Source organism: Musa acuminata, chromosome BXJ3-9, assembly GCF_036884655.1.
Source record: "Musa acuminata AAA Group cultivar baxijiao chromosome BXJ3-9, Cavendish_Baxijiao_AAA, whole genome shotgun sequence".
Lineage (NCBI taxonomy): Eukaryota > Viridiplantae > Streptophyta > Magnoliopsida > Zingiberales > Musaceae > Musa > Musa acuminata.
The window spans coordinates 7,269,650-7,288,974 of record NC_088357.1 but is presented as its reverse complement, the minus strand read 5'-3'; the positions used below and the strand labels follow the sequence as shown (position 1 = coordinate 7,288,974).

Genomic DNA, 19,325 nt, shown 5'->3' with positions numbered 1-19,325 from the left:
ACTCGGGAGTTTGGGTGCTTGCAAAGACGACAACAAATCACAGCATTTGGGGATTCGAGAAATGACATCGAACATTTCGTGGAGCAAATATAGCTAATTCCATACGTGCAATCACAGCAAGAAAAAGGTCGGAAGAAATTCCATGAGCAAGTACATCTCTCGTCTCCCATCGAATCATTTCGGTAATCAAATTGGACAGTGGCATGCAAAAAATAATGAACACAGACGCCTTCTTCGATCATCCATTGTCTAAGGTATAGACATTACATTATTACATACGCCAATGTTGTCTAACCACAATTCCATCCAAAACTTCTAAGTGGACATTTAGGAAACTTCGTCGATCATCCAACACTGACAAATAATAGAAAATGAAAAGCATACACGAGTGAGGCCACCAAAGAATGCATGAGATTAAAACCTTACAAACTACGGCGCATATACAATGCTCTATTTACCACCTTGACAATTAAAATGAAAATTTGGGGTTACATAGCACTCCTGACTAGGCTGTCACAGAGAATGCACTGCCATCAAATTTTGATGGGATCATATTTTTCGCCCATAGCGCCACCTTTCTGCTTCTGGAACTGGATATAACGCAGAGTGCTGGCGAAGAACGCATCAGCTGATGGATCTGATGAGCCATCAGTTTGCATCTCAGTTTTGATGAGTTCAATCAAACCTTGAAGCACAGAACTTGTAACCTGGGGGTTCCCTTTCTCAAAGAAGTACAAGTACCTGCAAAGAAAATAATAAAATAAGCAAAGCAATCATTTAATTCTTAGATTAGATATTTGCTTTGACAATGCTACTTGTTCAGTATTTCGATGAACAGTACGACTGGTCCACTGCTGCCCCTTGTCACATTGGCCATTTGTTGGGCAGCATTCGCAATTCTCAAGGCTCGCTTTAAGCAAAGGAGGACCCTGGAACAAATCAGTGCAAGAGGATTAAAATATTATTTTTGTCCCTGGTTCCTAGTAATATTATTTTTGTAAGATGTATAGGCTCGTCAGTTTTGGAACTATTTTTCCTCATAAAGATAAGACCGATTAGTTAAGAATGAATAGGACATGCACAGACACATGAATATGAACTCATGCACACACAATATACTTGCGAAAACACTTGGATGCTTATGTAGGCCCTGTGGCCCATAGAGATAGATGAGTCATAATTGATTTCTCTATAATATTAGAAATATGGCTACAAGCGCAGAGAACAAAACAAAGGTGGTAACCATGGAAGAAAGAGGTTGGTTAGAAATAGGAGGAAATACGTGATAGAGGAAGAAGAAGATGACCATGACCAACTTGTTCTAAGTTCACTAAGAGAATAATAATTGCAAATCAACCCAAATATACTCAATTAAACATATCAAAAATATGGATGAAACTTGTTTGCAAATACCTAAAATTATTATTAAAAAAAAGGCAGATAGACTGATTTGATCCAAAATTATTCAATTGAAGTTCCTGAAAATCTCAAAGGCCCAGAAAACATTAAGGCTCAACCTACACCAACTAGAATCAATCTACTTGACCAAACTCATGGCTAAAACGTTCAAGACCAACACCGGTGGGAAATGCACAGCTATAGCTTTGGTAAAGGCATAATGCATTTAAGGTACTGGAACAAGTAGGAGGACCTACAGTTTGGCAACAGAGTAGACTGACTACCACATTGTGGAGTCCAATACCCCACAACAAACTGCTAGGAGTCAACAGAAATATATGGGTCAAAAGAAATAATATGTACCGTTCTCCATCTTTAATGCCATCTTGCTCATCAACCCAGAATAGATGTGAACATGCATAAACAGCTCTGCACTGATCAGGCTTCTTCAAAAGTTTGGCAGAATACTGCACAAGAGGGAAAACATTTGCCAGGTTAACAACTTCACTCCATAACAAGTCACACAAAGGTATGTAGCAGACAGACACTCGTGACGATGAGAAAGCTTACCCCTGTGGCCTTATGTGTTAGTGTGTCTCTGTTCTCAACCCCAAAGACATTCATCCGCTGAAGAGTTCCTATAATTAAGTGAATTGCAGTCACTTGTGCTTTGGAGTCCTGCTCAAACAAACATTATAATCAACGTAAGATTAACAAAAGATAAAGACCAATTACTTCGAAATATGCTCTCCCAAATATAACATAGTCCATTCAATTAAAAGACCTGCAAACACAAGGTCTTCTATATAGATAACTTACCGCAACCTCCTCTTCATATAAAATAAATGCTTGGGTGAAGAATTCATAAGCAACAGGTTCAAGATCACAATCATTGGCAGCCTGAGGTAAGAAAACCAGTTACCAAGGAAAACCTAATTTTTAATGGGGCAAAAACTTTCAGGACTGTAGAAGTTTACAAACCTCCGCGCACTGTAAGTATAATCTTAGAGCAAGCTCTGGTGAAGGGACAGATAACAATGCCTCAATAGTCTGAAACAGATTAAAGCAATGAGACTAAGGGAAACACAAAGGACACTTGGAAAACTGAAATAATCAACAAGGGACAAGATAACTTATGAAGCCGCAACTGATGCTTTTCCAGAAATCATAATCTCTCATGTGTAAATTTTTATACCAAATCAGAATATGCTTATTCTAGCTGGGCTAATAAAATAGTAGATAACTAGTTTTCAATTTATTCATAACGTGCAAACTCAGAGAAATAGTAACCTGATGTAAAATTTGAAAGATTTTCTTTGGTGTTGCAGAGATTTCTTCACCAATCACATCTCCATCTTGCCCTTGTAAATGTCTAACCAACTGCAGAACAACATGAATTCATTAAAGATTAACTGGTGTAGAGAAAATCATTTAAATGACAAATTTTACTTGGTAGAAAAAATCATTATAGTCATTGGGAGCTGGTTCTTCAAATAGGCAGTGGTGATAATGACAAGTGAAAGAATTTCGTCTGGGTGAGTTGCCTTTTAACTTAGAAGTACATTCACCAAGTTTTTTGTAAAAGGAAATTTCTTTTTTGCAACTTCAGGCCAGTTTAACTTAGCAAATACATAGTGGATGCAAACTCAAGAAAGAAACTAAGTGCACTTTATTCTACTGATACAAACAAACAACTTAGGGAATTTGAGATTATACATAGCACCTTTTGGGTAATCATGTAAACTTGGCATGATAATGCTCTGGCTAAAAACCCAAGCTACACAATACTAAGAAATGCAGAAACTGGTTATTTTAGTCCACAAATTAATTACTAGAAATCTACCAATCAACTATAGATTGGATAATCTGACCTATATAGTGACTTATGTAAGGAATCATCATGATTTTTTAAGACACAAGTCTTCCCTCAGAATGTTATATGCCTGTCAATCATCTGGAAGACACCAAAAAGCAGAGGTATGTATAAGGAGACAGTAGGGAGTGACTTTTATGGTTATACATTTACATTTATTATATGATTGCTCATGGCAAACCACACTGTAGATGCATATCACCGAGCCCTTATTAAGGATGCTTTTCCTGCCACTTTGATGCCAAAAGAAGGGTAAAAAATTTAGCCTAGATGAGCCTCCAGATTAAGTCCAATGCATCTATATGTCTGGTTATATTGGATTATTTTAATTCTTGACTCAAGTCTTGAGTTCAGACATAAAGAGCCAACTTGTTCGACTTGTCCAGACTGCATATTGGTTTTAAATTTAACTTATATAAAACTTTCACTTAGGTTGTTGACAGCCTGGATCCAAAGAAATTAACAGCCATAATCCTGAATCCAATTATCCTATAGGGCCTGAATAACTATTTATAAAAAGTGTGTTGTGATTAAAAATTTTTGTAGAGACCTGAATATTCACTTGAAATCTATGGTCAGATGGTTCCCCTCTAGTTCTTGTTTCCGACAAAAGCATGACTTGTTTAGCTAAATTTGTGAAAGATCTCTTGACATAGAGAAGAAGTCCTTCCTTTTCCTTCTTTCTTCTTTTCTCACTCTTGTACTTGTCAAATATTGCCATGAGGATTATGCCAATTCAAAATGTATCAAGATGTACCATGCCAAGACATGCTCCAGGTCCCAGAATATGGCTAGGCCAATTTTTGAACTGTGCCTTCCACTTCATAGAGATATCAGCATGCCCTATACAACTCAACGAGGATTTTTATCCTTTCTCCCAAGGTACATTATGAGAATTCAATCAACCTTATTTATAGGCTACTGTTAAATGTTAATTGTAAAAAGACTACATTATCTTCCCCAGTTCAAACTCAACTAGAACTTCCTAAAGATTTTATTTATCATCAAAAGACAAAGCCTATGACAATATAAAACTTATACTTCAAAGTCCCTATAAATCAAATATAAACTCAAACCAAGAACTTTCTCAATTGGGATGCATAAATTTGCTTCTGCAGAGCAAATTAAGTCCTGAAGGTCAAGGTGGAGTAACATTATCTAAAAGTTTTTTATCCTCTTGGATTGACTTTTTGGTGTGTTGATTTCTCTCTTTGTTGCAATCACTTGAATACATAAAATATTAGGATTGGAAGAATAAGACTGGAAGTAGGATGTGAAAATAGAATATTTCCCAAGGATTTTCAAAGTGCAGGAATACCAAATGATGCTATATAAAGGCATTGTAGGGCTAATCCTCACTCTAATTTGATATAGCATCCATAACCTGTATAAGATAACATACTAATGCAAAAGATGACTAAATCAATGAAATAAGACTCGAAAGTGAGGGGTACAAGACTGTGGATTGGAAAAAGACTATAAGTTGGAGCAAAGTATACAATACTGTACCGTATCAGTGTTTTAAGGTTGACTCGGTATGGTACGGTACCGGCGTACCGAGAAGTACACCAGAACTTACCGAACGATTTTAAATATTTCTTCCTCTTACTGTAGCACTGTAGTGCTGCTACAGTATAGCACTGTAGCACGGTCCGTCCGGTAGCGGGCGGTCCGCGTACCGGTATGCCATCAGACCGGTACGTACCACCCGTACTGGGCGGTACCATTCGAAATTGCATACCATGAGTTGGAGGAAACATCCATCATAGAAAGTAAATATTAAGGCCATAAACATAATAGAATTCATCGATGGTTCTTTGTGCCTATGAAGGTTTTATTTATATAGTAAAAACTAAACTACTATAAATATTAAATAAGACAATGGCTCTATCTTATCTTCTCCAAATTCAAACTAACTGAGACTGTCTAAGATAAACCTTTATCTTATCATCAAAAGATAAAGCCTATAATAAGATAAAACTTCTCCTAACAAACCCAACATTAAAAAGTACAAATACTTCAAAGTCCCAAAAACATCTTTACGAACTAGAATAAGCTAAAAATTTGAGATTTTGAAGCATCAATTGCGTACGCATTATGATTACGTCACAGTTCATTCTTCATAAACTAGTAACTTAAAAAAAAAAAGAGAAATGTGTTCATGCTTATCAATTTAAGATGTTTTTTCTTGTTGAACAATCTTAGGACATGAAATATGTCCATGTTAAAATGTTAATAATATGAAGAATTTACAGGTAAGTAAGCACTGTTTACCATTATCTTGGTTATCATTGTCTACTCTAACGATCATGCAAAGATTCTATCATGACAATACAACCATTAGTGCAGTACAGTGATGACCAGTTAGATTAAAGCAACAAATGCCCAATAACATCAAGCATACTCTATGAGAATATATACAAAGAAAAGAGTCAAATGATAAATGATGTTTTAAAATTATAAAAAAAAGATCTCTGCAACTTTAAAATTTACAGTGATAAAAGATTTTAAACACAAACCTTAAGGGCGGAAAAGACAAGGGGAGGTACAGTAAAAGGTAGTCGTTTGGGACCTCCAAGAATAATATGCTTCCTTACGGTACATATGATCTGAAAATCATTGTAGTTGTAATTAAACTAGCTGGTATAACTTGTATATGCAATCGACACGAAGGTGTGAACAATTCAACAAAATAAAGTTAAATGTCACATCTCTATTCATAAGATGCTTTGGCTAAGTCTCTAACTTCATAATAGAATAGCCTATTTTAAATTGCCATGAATCGTTTAATTGGTCACATTTTATAGATAAGATAATGAACCAGAGAATGATTGAGAAAGTACTATGAAGATAATGGATATACAACACAAGAGTAGGCAGTATCTTGATGCAATAGTTTTTTTCTTCCCTTCGAAAAATCTTTCAAAGGGTTTATATGAGAATCCACATTTGTAAGATATTGTTTTTTAGCTAAGATGAATATCTCTATCATCTAAATGAAAAGAAGTACCATATCATAATGACTCTGAAGAAATTTCATGCTTATAAGTGAAAATATGCACACTATATTTATCATATTTGAAACATTTTAAGTTCAAGATACTGATAAGGTATATAATATATTAGGATTTAGTTATCCCTTACTGACAAAGACAACCCTTTCTCAAAAACGACCAAACAGAAAGTTCTAATATATGTAACTCATAAAATGTGGAAGAAACACATTATCTACCTTCAACATCTCCTCAGGGTCATCGTTATGCAACATATGAATGAGACGAGCAACAGAATTTTGTTCCTCCTTGAAATCCTCTTCATCAATCTATATACAGAGAAAAGTGTACAAAATAGAAAATCAGTCTATTTTACAGGTTGCTCTGATGACATAGCTAGATACATTTAAAGTAAGGATAGTAAGTTTTTGACTGCATAAGAGATAGCTAACTGGAAAAGGGTGAAACCGATGCTTACCTCATCATCTTGAGTTTCATCCATATCTCTTATAAGCCCTTTTATCAATTCAAATAAAGCCTCAACCTAGAAGTATCAAAAAATCTTACAATTTGTCCAAAGACCATTTATAACTAGAACACAAATAAAAGGGAAGGCCTACTTTGTCAGCAGTTGATATGCAGGTGGTATTCTTCATGATGCTTTGGATAATAACTACAGCCATGACTTTATTAGTCCCATTATCCAGGTGGTCCATGACCCGGGGATAGTTAGGAAGCTTTAAGGCTGTACCAATATCATTATACTTTTCCAGAGGAGCACTTAAAAGTGCAACAATTTGCTTAGTTGCCCTGCTATCCTCGAGTTTAGCTCTTCCTGAAAGTTTCTTGACGCATGCTCCCTGTTGACAAATGCAAGTAAGAAATATGCTGCTATATTGTTCACAAACATTTCGATCCAAATAGCTTTCTAATTGGCCAAGTGTCAAATGAAATTTAATTCTAGCCGACTTCATACATGCAACATTTGATAGAGACTGATGTTCATTTTATTTCATAAATGCAAAAGGAACTCCCCAAAGTCATTATACATCAGACAAGAAAGGCATGGCTTGTGTCCTATTTATTATGATAAAACATGAACATCAGAAATTACAGCCAAAATGATTAGCTCATACCAGTACTTGATCCACATAGTCAAGCCGGTCAGGATGCACACGGAGAGTAAATGTGAGAAGGGACACATAGAGAGTGATTGCTCCAACAACAGGCATGTCAACCTGTGCTTCTATTACCTATAAATATAGAACAGCTGAGAATCTTGATATACATAATCAGAACACAGACTTGTTGCACATAATCACTAGTCTTATCAAACCAATGTGACACCAAAACCATCATCAATTAACCAGCAACTGTGACATACACTAACAAAAGATTAAAATGGCCTAGAAGTGTGATAATAGTCAACCACAGCAAAAGCAGCATATATTCTTTTTGGTCTGTGTAAAAGAATAAAATCAAGAATTGTCTTATAATAATTTATATTCCCATAAGTTAATTAGCTATGATACCAGTCTATAATCACAAAAATTCCAAGTATTATATTTTCACCCAAAAAAATTGTTTGTATCTGGTAGGAAATCTACATGAATATGAACTAGGCCAGGCATTGCCACTGCAACAAATATCACAGGAAAAAATTTGAGCTGGGATGGCTACAAAAGGCACATTATTGATAACGTAACTCTAGATCTCCAAATCACGATCATGCAATCATATATCACTTTGTAAAAAAAAATTTAAAAAAATCTTGACGATGGAACTAATACTGAACTACTTATTTAAATCAAGTGCCTAACAACTGCTTGTTTTCACACTTACGAATATTAATGTATAATTGAAGCAACTAGACGCATAAAGGATGAAATATGATAGCTGGGCATGAATTATCAGAATGAAATAAGAACAAAGAAGGTTTTCCTTCTGCTGAAAATAACAAGTATTTCATAATTCATAACACCTACACGTCTAATATTCTACTGCAAGCTACCTTCTTCAGTTACATGCCAAGAGCTTATAACAATGTAACAATTGCCGTATAGATCCATTGAAGGAAAAAGGGAACCAAGTAATACCATTTAGTAAGACAGCTTTTAAGTTACAAATGGTCATATTGCAAGTAATCAAGGTTGCACACAATGAAAATGCTATAAATGCCAATATTTGCAAACAAAAAATTTAGTGGTGCTACAATGAAGCCAGGATAGCAACTAAAGAAGCAAGCTATCAGATGCAGCCAAATGCATCCTCAAGTGACATTTCAGTAATCTGATCCATCATTAAGGCCTTAAAAATGTCAAGATAAGCAACAAAGACAATTACTAGATACCAATGTATTAAGAGTTCTTGAGGCAAGAAGCATCATGTAATTCCCTTTTTTCTGTCTTTTAGAGAACAAGAAGAAAGGCATGTGTCAAAAGTGAATTTTAAGGTTTCAAGGCTCAAAATTCAAAATTGACTCCTGGAATAGGCTATGTTATGCCAGCAAGAAAGAGAAAACATTATTTTGTTAACTTTTAATTTGACACCATACTCACTAGGTTCAAATACACAGTATGAGCAGCATTTTATCATCAACATTAATTCCATGTGACTTTCAAAATCCAATATAATAATGTTTTAATTGTTGTAGCTCTTTCAAACTTTGATTCACCTTCAAACTTCAATATCTTCTAAGTTCTAATCACGTTTCAGGATTGAAAGATCTTGATGAACCAAAGAAAACTGCCACCATCCTGTATCAGTGACTGAATGATAATTATTTCAGATGATCCACAACTAGGTAATACTAATTGGAAGCTCCAAATGCTTGATTCCATTGACATGACCCAGTGCCCCAGACTCCAAATATAACTATTGCCACCTGAGCTACTAAAATGTCATATGGCAAGATGCAACCAGGTGAAGTTTTTAGAATGTTGGAACAATAATATAATTCAGTACAACAAAGTCAACCGAGAAGTGAGATACCTGAAACCAAATAGGTTTCACATCTTACAACAATTTTGTAGACTCAGTCCAAATTGATATAGATACATACAGAAAAGCACAAGAACTTAAAAGGTGCCATGAATGATTGAATGCATTACATAACTATACTTAGGCAGCAAGATATTATCAGAATTCAGAAGAGATATACATGAGCTATATAAGAAACTACCTTTCCAATTGCATTGCTGAGTTTGGAAAAAGCTTCTACTTGCAAGAATTCTGGTAATACCTGCAGCACTATCTATGAGTAAGATTCATTGTTTTGTGTGTGCACGTGTGAAATGCAACCATGAACCATGTCACGAAACTCACTTCTATACTGGAAGCAGCATAATTTGATAGTCTGTCCATGAGTTGAGATAGAACTGTTTTAATATCAACAGTTGGCTGAATAAAGAATGAGAAAGAAATTTAATCAGTCTCCATTATCAAATCAAATATTAGTAGGAGCTAATCTGCCAAGAAAAAACAATAATATAATAATATGTCCATAAGAAACAGTACACAGAATTGGAGACAGGATCTAGCGATCTCTTATAATAATACAGAGGAGTTATCACTTTGAGGAAATATAGAAAATGATACCTAGGTCAACTTGCAGCATAAACTATTCTAGACAAAACAAATAAGCTTAAATTATTAATCTATACCGAACCCTAGACTACAATGCATCTCCTGAACTGTTTGCATCTTCTAACCAGTACTTCTCTAATTAGTTCTGTAATTCAAGTAACAGGAGTATCTTCCAAGACCAAAATTTAAGGAAAAAAGATCGTTTAATGCTATAAAATAAACACCAAAGGGAGTGCTCAAGAGGCTTACGGTTCTTACATTCATAGGCTACTAGCTTCATAACCAAATACTATACTCCTAAATCAACTCAATTTAGGCTTAATTCTCAAACGAATAGGATATAGTGTATAACTGAATACTTATAATATACTGTCACAGTATCGGAGTGCTACAGTACCATGGCACGACAGTACTTACTTTTTCCCTGATATCGTAAAGTTATTTGGATTGGACTTTGTTATAGGGGCTGATGTTGTCCGAAATCTATTAGGACCAGATTGGTCTTCCTTCCCTTCTGTCCTAAAATAATTAGGGCTCCAATAACAGGCAGCTGCGGTCCTAACTTGATTAGAACTGGATGAGACTTCCTTCAGTGCCATCCTAACATGATTAGGACCAAATAAGTGCAGATAAGCATGATAATGGTACAGGAGCTGAGTGTAGACAGCTCAGATGAGTCTGCTGGACTGACAGGTCTGATCTTTGTATTTTAATAGGAACATATGCAAATAAAGCATGAGAAAGGATAATGATGTGGTTTAATTTAGGAGGTTGTCCATCATGTTCAGGTGTCATCTACAAGACAAAAAAAAAGGAAGAGTATGTGGAAGGAGATTGAGGTCAACAGAACCAAGCAGGTAACCTTACAAGTAGAATATCAACGAAGACCTTTGCCAAAGCATCCATACTTCTTTATGGCAATTGCGCCTTGACATAATGACTGTCAAAGTTCCTCCAAATTAAGAATGAAAATAAAAAAAAGGAGGCAAGCCTAACACAAAGGTTCTTGCTAATAATGGATGGTCTGGGAGGGTCAATATACAGTCTTACCCCTACAAACAAAGAGGAAACCATACTGCAGCATCATGATTCACCTTCAAAGTTCCTCCAGGTCAATCGATACAAAAAGAGAAGGGGAAAGAAAGCTACAAAGAAGATCTTTCTGTTGCCAACTCACATACAGTACACAGGAAAGAAATATGACTGACCTAAAAAAGATGGCAGTTCATGAGGCTCTTCCAATGCAAAATCTGAGGAGAGTCAATGTATATAGTCTTACCAGTGCAAACAGAGTTTAATTCAGTGAAATATGAACTTAACCACTGGATTGTCTTAAAAGATTTTTCCTTGGTATTTTTCAACCAAAAACAGATTAACATTTATAACAAGTCAAGATTAAGAGTAGAGAAAATCCTACAGCTAAGAGAAAATTTGCTCACTTAGATGCACATACTAGCTTATACCAAATCAAAAAGTTATGTTAGGTATAAAGAGTAATCAATATCAATAATATAAGAAATAAAACTAAAAAAATACCTCAAATTGAAAATAACTAAGACTTGCAACCATTACTTTACCTACCTGAAGCTGGGGAAATGCACCTAACAATGTTTCAAGAGTTTGCAAGTGATATTCATCTGGAAACACTTGGATAATACAATCCATCAAATAGTGTTGTGCTAGCTCATCTTTACAATTGACAACCTGTTAGCCAATTCATTTTAAGAAAATTTAAAATGTGCAAGCTAAAGTATTATTTAAAACTTATTAACAAGATTGACCTGTTCCAGCACTCTGGGAAGAACAGTTTCTTTGTATATATCAAGATCAACACCCTCAATCTGGCTGAGAACATGAAGGTTTTTGCCAACCTATGAGAAAGAAAAAGAGTAAATGCAAAGGAAAAGATGGATTTTCTACTATCTTGCTAGAACAAAAATCAACTTAAGGTACTGATCTTACAAGATCACGAAGTTGGCTCCTTTCCTTTTCTCGTTTATCCTTTTCCCTGGTTGGCCCCTGCAGACCAGAAAGTCAAATTCTTGCTCTTAACTCAGGATCGCCTAAGAGTAAAAATTAACAATCACTAAAACACTTGCTTGACATAATTGCTATCATGGTACAGCGAAATGCCAAGTTTGTGACATGCATATGTTCATGCATCATACATGCACAAATAGACAACAGCAACTGATATATATGACAATCACTTAAAACCAACCTGATGATGCATTCGAACCCAGAGTTTATTCATCTCTGTAAAGTTTTGAATAACAAATTCAATAGCATGATTAACTGTGTCAGCATCCCTGAGAAAAGGCAATATAAATCAAAACAAATATGAGTAATAACATGACCAGTAGCAAACCACCAAATTATAACTTTCATTTTCGAAGTGTGGCTCTAAATCATATGAAAGAGCTAGAGGAACAAGACAGGCAGAAGAGATAATTTAGATGAAATTCAGTTCATGCAAGAAAGTTTGTTACCGAAAATAATTCTATGGTTCAAGAAATTTCATCATAAAAGTATCCTACAATGAAATTCATATTGGAAATAAAGCCAAGAGGAATTGAAGATCAGAACTCTACCACCAAGGATTTAAGTGCCAGTCCGATACAAGTTTTCGTAATATATCAGACCACTACAATATCAGTATACTTGACAGCATACCAACCTATACTACCTGGGGTATTTTAAAAAACAATAAAAAATAGAAACAAACTATATATATTGGTACTGGTTTATACTTTTTGATACTAATACCTAGTCGGGCCAACAAATACCCATCAGTATGTACTACTGCAATCGGTATTCAGAACCTTGAGTACCACTCTAAAGTCTAAACGAAGAGACCTCTATGGTGGAATCTAAGAAGCAAAAGTGAACAGATGCAAATCAACTCAAAGGATTTGAATGTCAAAATCATATCAGTTATATATTATCTTAGTCTTATTTTTGGTATTTTTATTTCTATATTAAAGAGAGTGAATTACATTAGGAAAATGTTTTTAAGTCATAGATGCATATATCATATCTAGGGAAGTGGTAATCTACTATGAATAAGAAGTTTGATTAAGGAACCTATTGATGTTCCTCTCTTCTAGGAGGCTCTTTATCTGAAATGAGATATAGTCAGCCTATATCTTGTTCAGAAATTATAAATAAGATAGGGTGAATTTTTGTGGAAAAAAAAAACAATTTTCTTCATGGACTTATTCATTTCTTACACCCTTTGCTATGTTTCATCTCGCTTCTAATCTACCCCTTCCTTTCCATGGTGTCTACTCATTGCTAGGTACTGCCCACAGCTCACTTACAGAGATAATTATCAGATATCATTTAACCAAGCAAAACAAATTTCAAAATAATTTTGACACAGAAGAGACAAATAAAGAATCAAGTAAAACAAATGATAGGTTGCTTAGGTCATTCACTGAAATATTCTTACCCTTCATACTCAGACCCAATATCAGGCAACTTATCCCTGCTAATTTGACAAAGATAACTTCTCAAGAAAAGCCCACGTACAGGATGCTGAATACCACGGCACATTTCTACAAGGTCCTTAAGAACATCCTTTGCAGGAGCCTCCTTTGACTTGATGTAAACAGATCCTACTGTGCATAGGAGATACCTGGTCAATTGACAACCTGAACTTCAATCATGTGGACGAGACAAATATACAGAATACATCACATCAATAATAACCAGCCAAACCATTGCAGATAAACAGAAAAATTGAACTTCAGCAATAACATAGTGAAAGAAAGAAATGAATCAGGGTAAGCAAATGAAGAAGAGCATAGAGAAGATATATATGAGAAAACAGTAATAGATCTTGAAATGGATCTCTATGAACAAAAGACCACTGTAGCCAGAGATCTGCTTGTGATTTGATCACCTTTAACTTCTTAAAAAATAAGAAAGCTTCATTACAAAAACATCAGAAATGAATCAGGGTCAGCAAATGAAGAAGAGCATATTGAAGAAATATATGAGAAAACAGTAATAGATCTTGAAATGGATCTCTATGAACAAAAGACCACTGTAGCCAGAGAACTAATTGTGATTTGATCACTTTAACTTCTTAAAGATTAAGAATGATTCATTACAAAAGAAATTCCACTTGTGTGTTAACCATAATGTTAACAAGAACAGGAAAAGAAAGAGATAAATGAGCTTACAAGTGATCCAACAATCATTCATCTAGTATTTTTTGGTATGGTTTCTGAAAAGTGTTGAAACTGAATATAACCCTGCAAAAATCATTGTTTGGTGAAAAAAATTTCCAAAGAAAATAACTTAAAAGGCAGCCAATGCTAGTTAACTCTGAGTTTAGAGGTAGATCAGTAGAACTTATTAGTTCTCACGTGGTTCATTTATATAGAAGAGACCCTCTAAAGCCTTATCTGCTGCTTCCATAACAAATTATCTTTTTTTTCCGGCTTTTCATATTTTAAACCTGTTGATCCATTTTGGGAACCAAAAAATCAATCACCATCTTATCTAGATCTCGGTTCAAGTACTGGTAAATCCTAGGAAACCAAACACTGATGTCCATTTGCTAAAGAGATAACAACTACCAGGAGTTTAATCTATCATCCTATTAGTCACCTTGCTTTTACTCATTAAAATTGGCAAATTTGATCCAAGAAGAGTTCAGCATTCTTGTTCTCCATCAGAATAATCATCAAAAGACATGATAACCCCTAAATGTGATCCTACATCCCTAGGTAGTCCTGGTTTATACTCATGAACCCCCCTTCATAGCCTACCGATTTGATTTGTTCTTATGGAGTTGTGCTTCAGAAACATCATAGTTTTTTTGGTCCATACCATATTCTTGTAATGATTGCTTAATTCAAGTTTCATATCTGACTCTTCTTTAATTCATTAACAAACCATTTCTTTTATGTCAAGAAGTATCCAAGTTGAAGATCTAATCGAGTTTTCCCTCTATTTAGAACAGAGGCATATGAATAGTTGACAAGATTGGGGTTCTACTACTTACATGCAGCAACATCTTAGCTTTAGGTACTCCATCTACAAGTCCTGGATATAAGAAGCTGATGAAACATGAAGATCAAAGTGTGTTTATCTAGCCACTTAAGAGCTTTGTTCGGTCAAATAATGTATGACAATGCAACAGTTGAATTGTGAGCATGAGCAGAATGGCAAAAATTTCGATTATGACCTGCAGCAGGGAAGTGAAAAGTAGCAAAATCTCAGAATACGTTGGTGATATGAAAGAGCAGTGTATCCTCTCAATGACATATATAATCATGCAACTTGGGTATCCTATGGAAAGAAGTAAAAAATCATGCACCTGTCAGATGCGAGACTTTTTAAATCTATGATGGCTTACCAGATGTGAGACAATCTATGCTTTCAATGAGCACCGAAAGGTGATATAATTGTTAATAATCTCCGATTCCCTTGAGGCATGATGATTTAGGAGTCATTTGAAACCAATGAATTGGTTTACTTTTATTAGTCAAAAAATCAAGATCTTATGCTTGCTCATGAATACTACTTAATCAATCCAGTAAACAATAAATCAGTTTCAATTATCCAACCAAATACTCGCATTTTCTCATTGCATGATTTACCTGGTGCATTATAGCTCAAGTTCTTTGCAAATAATGAGCAATTAAGAAAGAAGTATTCCAACTCCAACTCAGCACAACTATTGTGAAGTAAAGGTAGCCAATAATTTTCGACAATTATGTCATTCAATTGATCAGCAAAACATAGACAACAAAAGCAATGAAACGGAGCAGGGTTCATAGACATTACAGCCTGGGCAAGATGTTGCCTGCGTGCTGAACGAGTTCATACAGCTCGATAACGGAGATGGTGCCGCGTGCCGTCTCCTCCCGGAAGAACATCTCCATCTTCCTCAGCTCATCAAAGGCCCTCATATCTTCCCAGTCCCCGGAAAAGAAACACATTAAGATCCAGCTTCTACACAAGCAGCATTCACTACAAGCAAGATCAAATAGATATCCCAACTCACAGAGCTCGTAGTATTTGTGCGGGGAGAGCAGAGAGGTCCGCAGCTCCGATAGCATCTGCACCGAGTACCTGAGCGCATCCTTCAAGTCATTGGAATCCTAACACAGGATAGAAGATCGGGGTCAGACGAGAAGCAGAATAACGTTGGGCGAATGGTGAAGGTTAGGTTTAGCAATTAAGGCATCGTAACGGGATTGGGTTCCAACCAAGGCGCGGTGCATGTAGAAGGCGTTGTGCTGGATGCCGGCGATGCCCTCCGCCAGCCACTTCTCCTCATCGTCGCCGTGCGGCAGCATCTCCACGCCCTACGATCGATCGATGGGGCTCCTTCCGGCGCCGCCGAGGCGATCTCTCCTCGATGTCGGTCTTCTTTCTCTACCTTGGATTTGATCCCCTTCTTCTTCTTGCAACTAATATTCTCCGCCGCTGCGATTTGGGTCGGGAATTTGACGACGGGACTCTGCTTGCATCGGTGTTCCCTGCGTTTGCAGGCTGGAAGACCGAGCTTTCCGCTTCCGCCCGGGTTCGGCTCGGTTCGGTTTTACATGAACCACTTAGTGAGAAATTTAAACCATTCTGAGGGTATGAGAGTCAAATTATATAGTTACGGTTTTAAATGAAAATTTGAAAAGCCAAAACGAGGATCTAATTGGTCGAGAAACCAACGAATAGGGGGTTTTTCGAAAAGTTGCATGTCTCAGTTGTCGCTTCAAGCACTTTCTGACCGAACCGGCTTAGGCCGTACTGGGGGTATGATGGTCATATAGTAGATATTTTGGGCTGTAATTGAAAATGTATAAAATATAAAGCCCTAATCGATGAAAATACCAACATGTTACGGGGCTTTTTGGAAAACGGCTACCTCTATTTACGATTTTGTTCGCCTTCCTTCGGCGGGCTCACACCATTCGCTGCTCCACCTCTCGGCGAGATGCGAGGAGAGCCCCGCCGTTGCTGCAGTTCTCCGTCAGTGGCGTCACGAACCTTCTGAGGCTCCTCTTTCCCAAGAAACAGACGTCAGCCACCGCCACCCGCTTCATCCCTTCTTCATCTTTGCTCTCGGTGGCGAGCTTCTGGCAGAGATGAACTAGCGCCTTCTTTGGCTCAGTAGCGTGGATGATGTCCTTCGAGTTCACAAGGCGGACTATGGTCGTGCTTGCTTCCTTACAGGTAATGAGAGTTAGGTTATTTCCCCTTTTAATGTTCTTGAAAATTCGGTTCTTATCATCGTAGTTCCCTTTTGCGTAAAATTGTTGTATAAGAACTGAGATGTATCGGTGGACATTCCATGTTCTTGACGAATATAGAGAGCATTGATGTTGCATGAACATGTGTGGAAGAATAGGGCAGCTATTTCAGATTTGCCAAAAAGTACTATTTTGTTTATCTCCATGGTTGCTATGCGTGGTGAATTGGGGATAGAAATCTTGACCTCTGATTGTGAACACTGTACATACAGGGATGCTGGAAATGTAAATCTAGCATGTCTTAAAATACAAATAATAGGAACCTTCCACCTTTTGCCTTTTGTCATTAGCATATTCTCAAATCTATCATGACCTGTCTCTAGCTATAATAGCATCTGCATTTTCTAATCATGCCTTCTGTCCTTTAATGCTCGAAATTTTTAGTCAAATTCTTATCTTCTCACATGACATGCCTAAATGTAAGAGTTCAACAATTAGTTCCAGCCTATGGAAGCCCCCTAGTTCCTGTTATATCTTGCTAAGCAAGCCACCTGTGTGGTGTTGTATTATATGGACTTTTCTTTACTTGGATATCCCTTTCAGGAACTCATCTGTGAATTGCTTCGACAAATATGTTGTATCTTTTTTGTGCATAGATTGGTAAAACCTATATTCTATTGCATGTAGCACGAGCACTACAGTCTGGCTTGTTGAGCTCATGAACACAAATAATGTCGTATTTAGATGGTAGAGAATTGACCTCAGACATGTATGTTGATGATTGATTATTTGAAGACCCTATAATCAAGCTTCGTGGCACATAATTTGTTTAGCAGTTTTTATCAATATGTATTTTCTGTTTTCATTTTAATTCTGCAATACATAACACTTTCATACAATGTCAGGTTATTAGTCCTATGCATAATAAATTTATTATTTCATGTAAAAAATTGCAACCGTAGGTTTAGAATGAAAATTTTATTGGATGATTGTTGTAGACATGACTTTGACTGAAATGCTAATCTCCAACATTTAAGAACTTTGTGATCTCTTCCTACAGAAAAGAATAAACATGTACTAAATATGTCATGTTCAAAAAATTATATCATAAAAATGTTTAGGAAAGTTTGGATCTACCAAAGAACTAGTTTCATAAAAAGAAATTCACTCTGTAGTTATACAGAAGAGCTCTAAATCCAAGCTTCTTTATAGACAATTGAAGAAAACGGGGATAATTTTGAAGAAAAAAAAGAGAAAAATCAAGAGAAGAAGGAAGAGTGCTACTGGTGGAAGAATGGAGGCTAAAGAGGGGATGAAAGAAGACAAACAAGTGGGACAATGGTACAGGGGTGTAGGATAATGCCTACCACACCTTGTGATACCAATCAAAAACAGGCTGTATCCATTGTGTGAACCGATACTGGGTTATATGCCTGGTATCTGTTCTGGTTCCAATTGGATCACTGTATGCCAGTTGATATCGACTAGTATGGCTGGGTTTCAAATCCTTACTTCAACTAATAGACTACTGATCAATTTGCATAATATTAGCCTTCTTCACCTGCTACATTCATTGGATCAAATTGAGTTTGACTTCAAGTTTTAGCTACTGTGTCAGGTCATCAAATTGACTTGCTAGCTTGCTTGTTTAGGATTGTCTTAAACTGAAAAAAGATCATGGATTCTACACCCTTCACCATGAACTTATCCTTCATTCGCTGTGGTCATCTCTATATTGAGACTGTACATTTTGTTATCACCATTATATTAGATAAAGAAAGCCAGAATTACATATTGCTTTGAAGCTACAGTCATAAGGTTAATTTGAGCCGGATCTCTCATTAGACTGTGGAGAATATACATTATTTGATGTGATAAGCCAAAAGCTTTTTTGTGAATCCAGAACTGATCCAATAGGGAGTTGGTTGATCTCAACTTCTGCAAGTGACACTAGATTATGTTTCATATTGGGACAAAGGAAAGATCTCTAATAACTTTATACTCAAAGGCTCCCAAGTGTGGTGCATATACCTGAATGCTTGCCAAAAAGTATTTTATAACCATTTTCCCTTGTAGAGACAAAAGCCCATGGATTTTTGTTATTGCAAAAGCTGTCATTTACATACAGAAAAATATGTTATATTGATTTTCAAAGGGGAATCAACTCTTCATGGTTGTCGTAGAATTGTTGGCAATTTTGTTTCTAGAGTAACATTTTAAGTATTATTATTTTGTGTAATCATTGATGATTTTTTTCTCCTTAACATAAAT

At 36.1% G+C, this 19,325-nt stretch overlaps 1 protein-coding gene across 1 annotated transcript; it reads right to left on the bottom strand.

The window, feature by feature from the left end:
• Window positions 1–204: 204 nt before the first annotated feature.
• Window positions 205–16,397, bottom strand: LOC135649981 (vacuolar protein sorting-associated protein 35B-like). The gene is made up of 22 exons (XM_065168998.1): window positions 16,074–16,397; window positions 15,869–15,965; window positions 15,649–15,775; window positions 13,301–13,486; window positions 12,071–12,158; window positions 11,812–11,868; window positions 11,631–11,720; window positions 11,431–11,553; window positions 9,589–9,663; window positions 9,446–9,505; window positions 7,401–7,517; window positions 6,885–7,124; window positions 6,743–6,808; window positions 6,504–6,593; window positions 5,791–5,880; window positions 2,689–2,778; window positions 2,380–2,448; window positions 2,218–2,298; window positions 1,969–2,076; window positions 1,762–1,865; window positions 816–929; window positions 205–741 (listed from the first exon to the last, which is right to left on the bottom strand). The coding sequence occupies exons 1-22, from the start codon at window positions 16,161–16,163 to the stop codon at window positions 534–536; spliced, it is 2,370 nt and encodes a 789-aa protein (XP_065025070.1). The 5' UTR covers window positions 16,164–16,397; the 3' UTR covers window positions 205–533.
• Window positions 16,398–19,325: the final 2,928 nt, after the last annotated feature.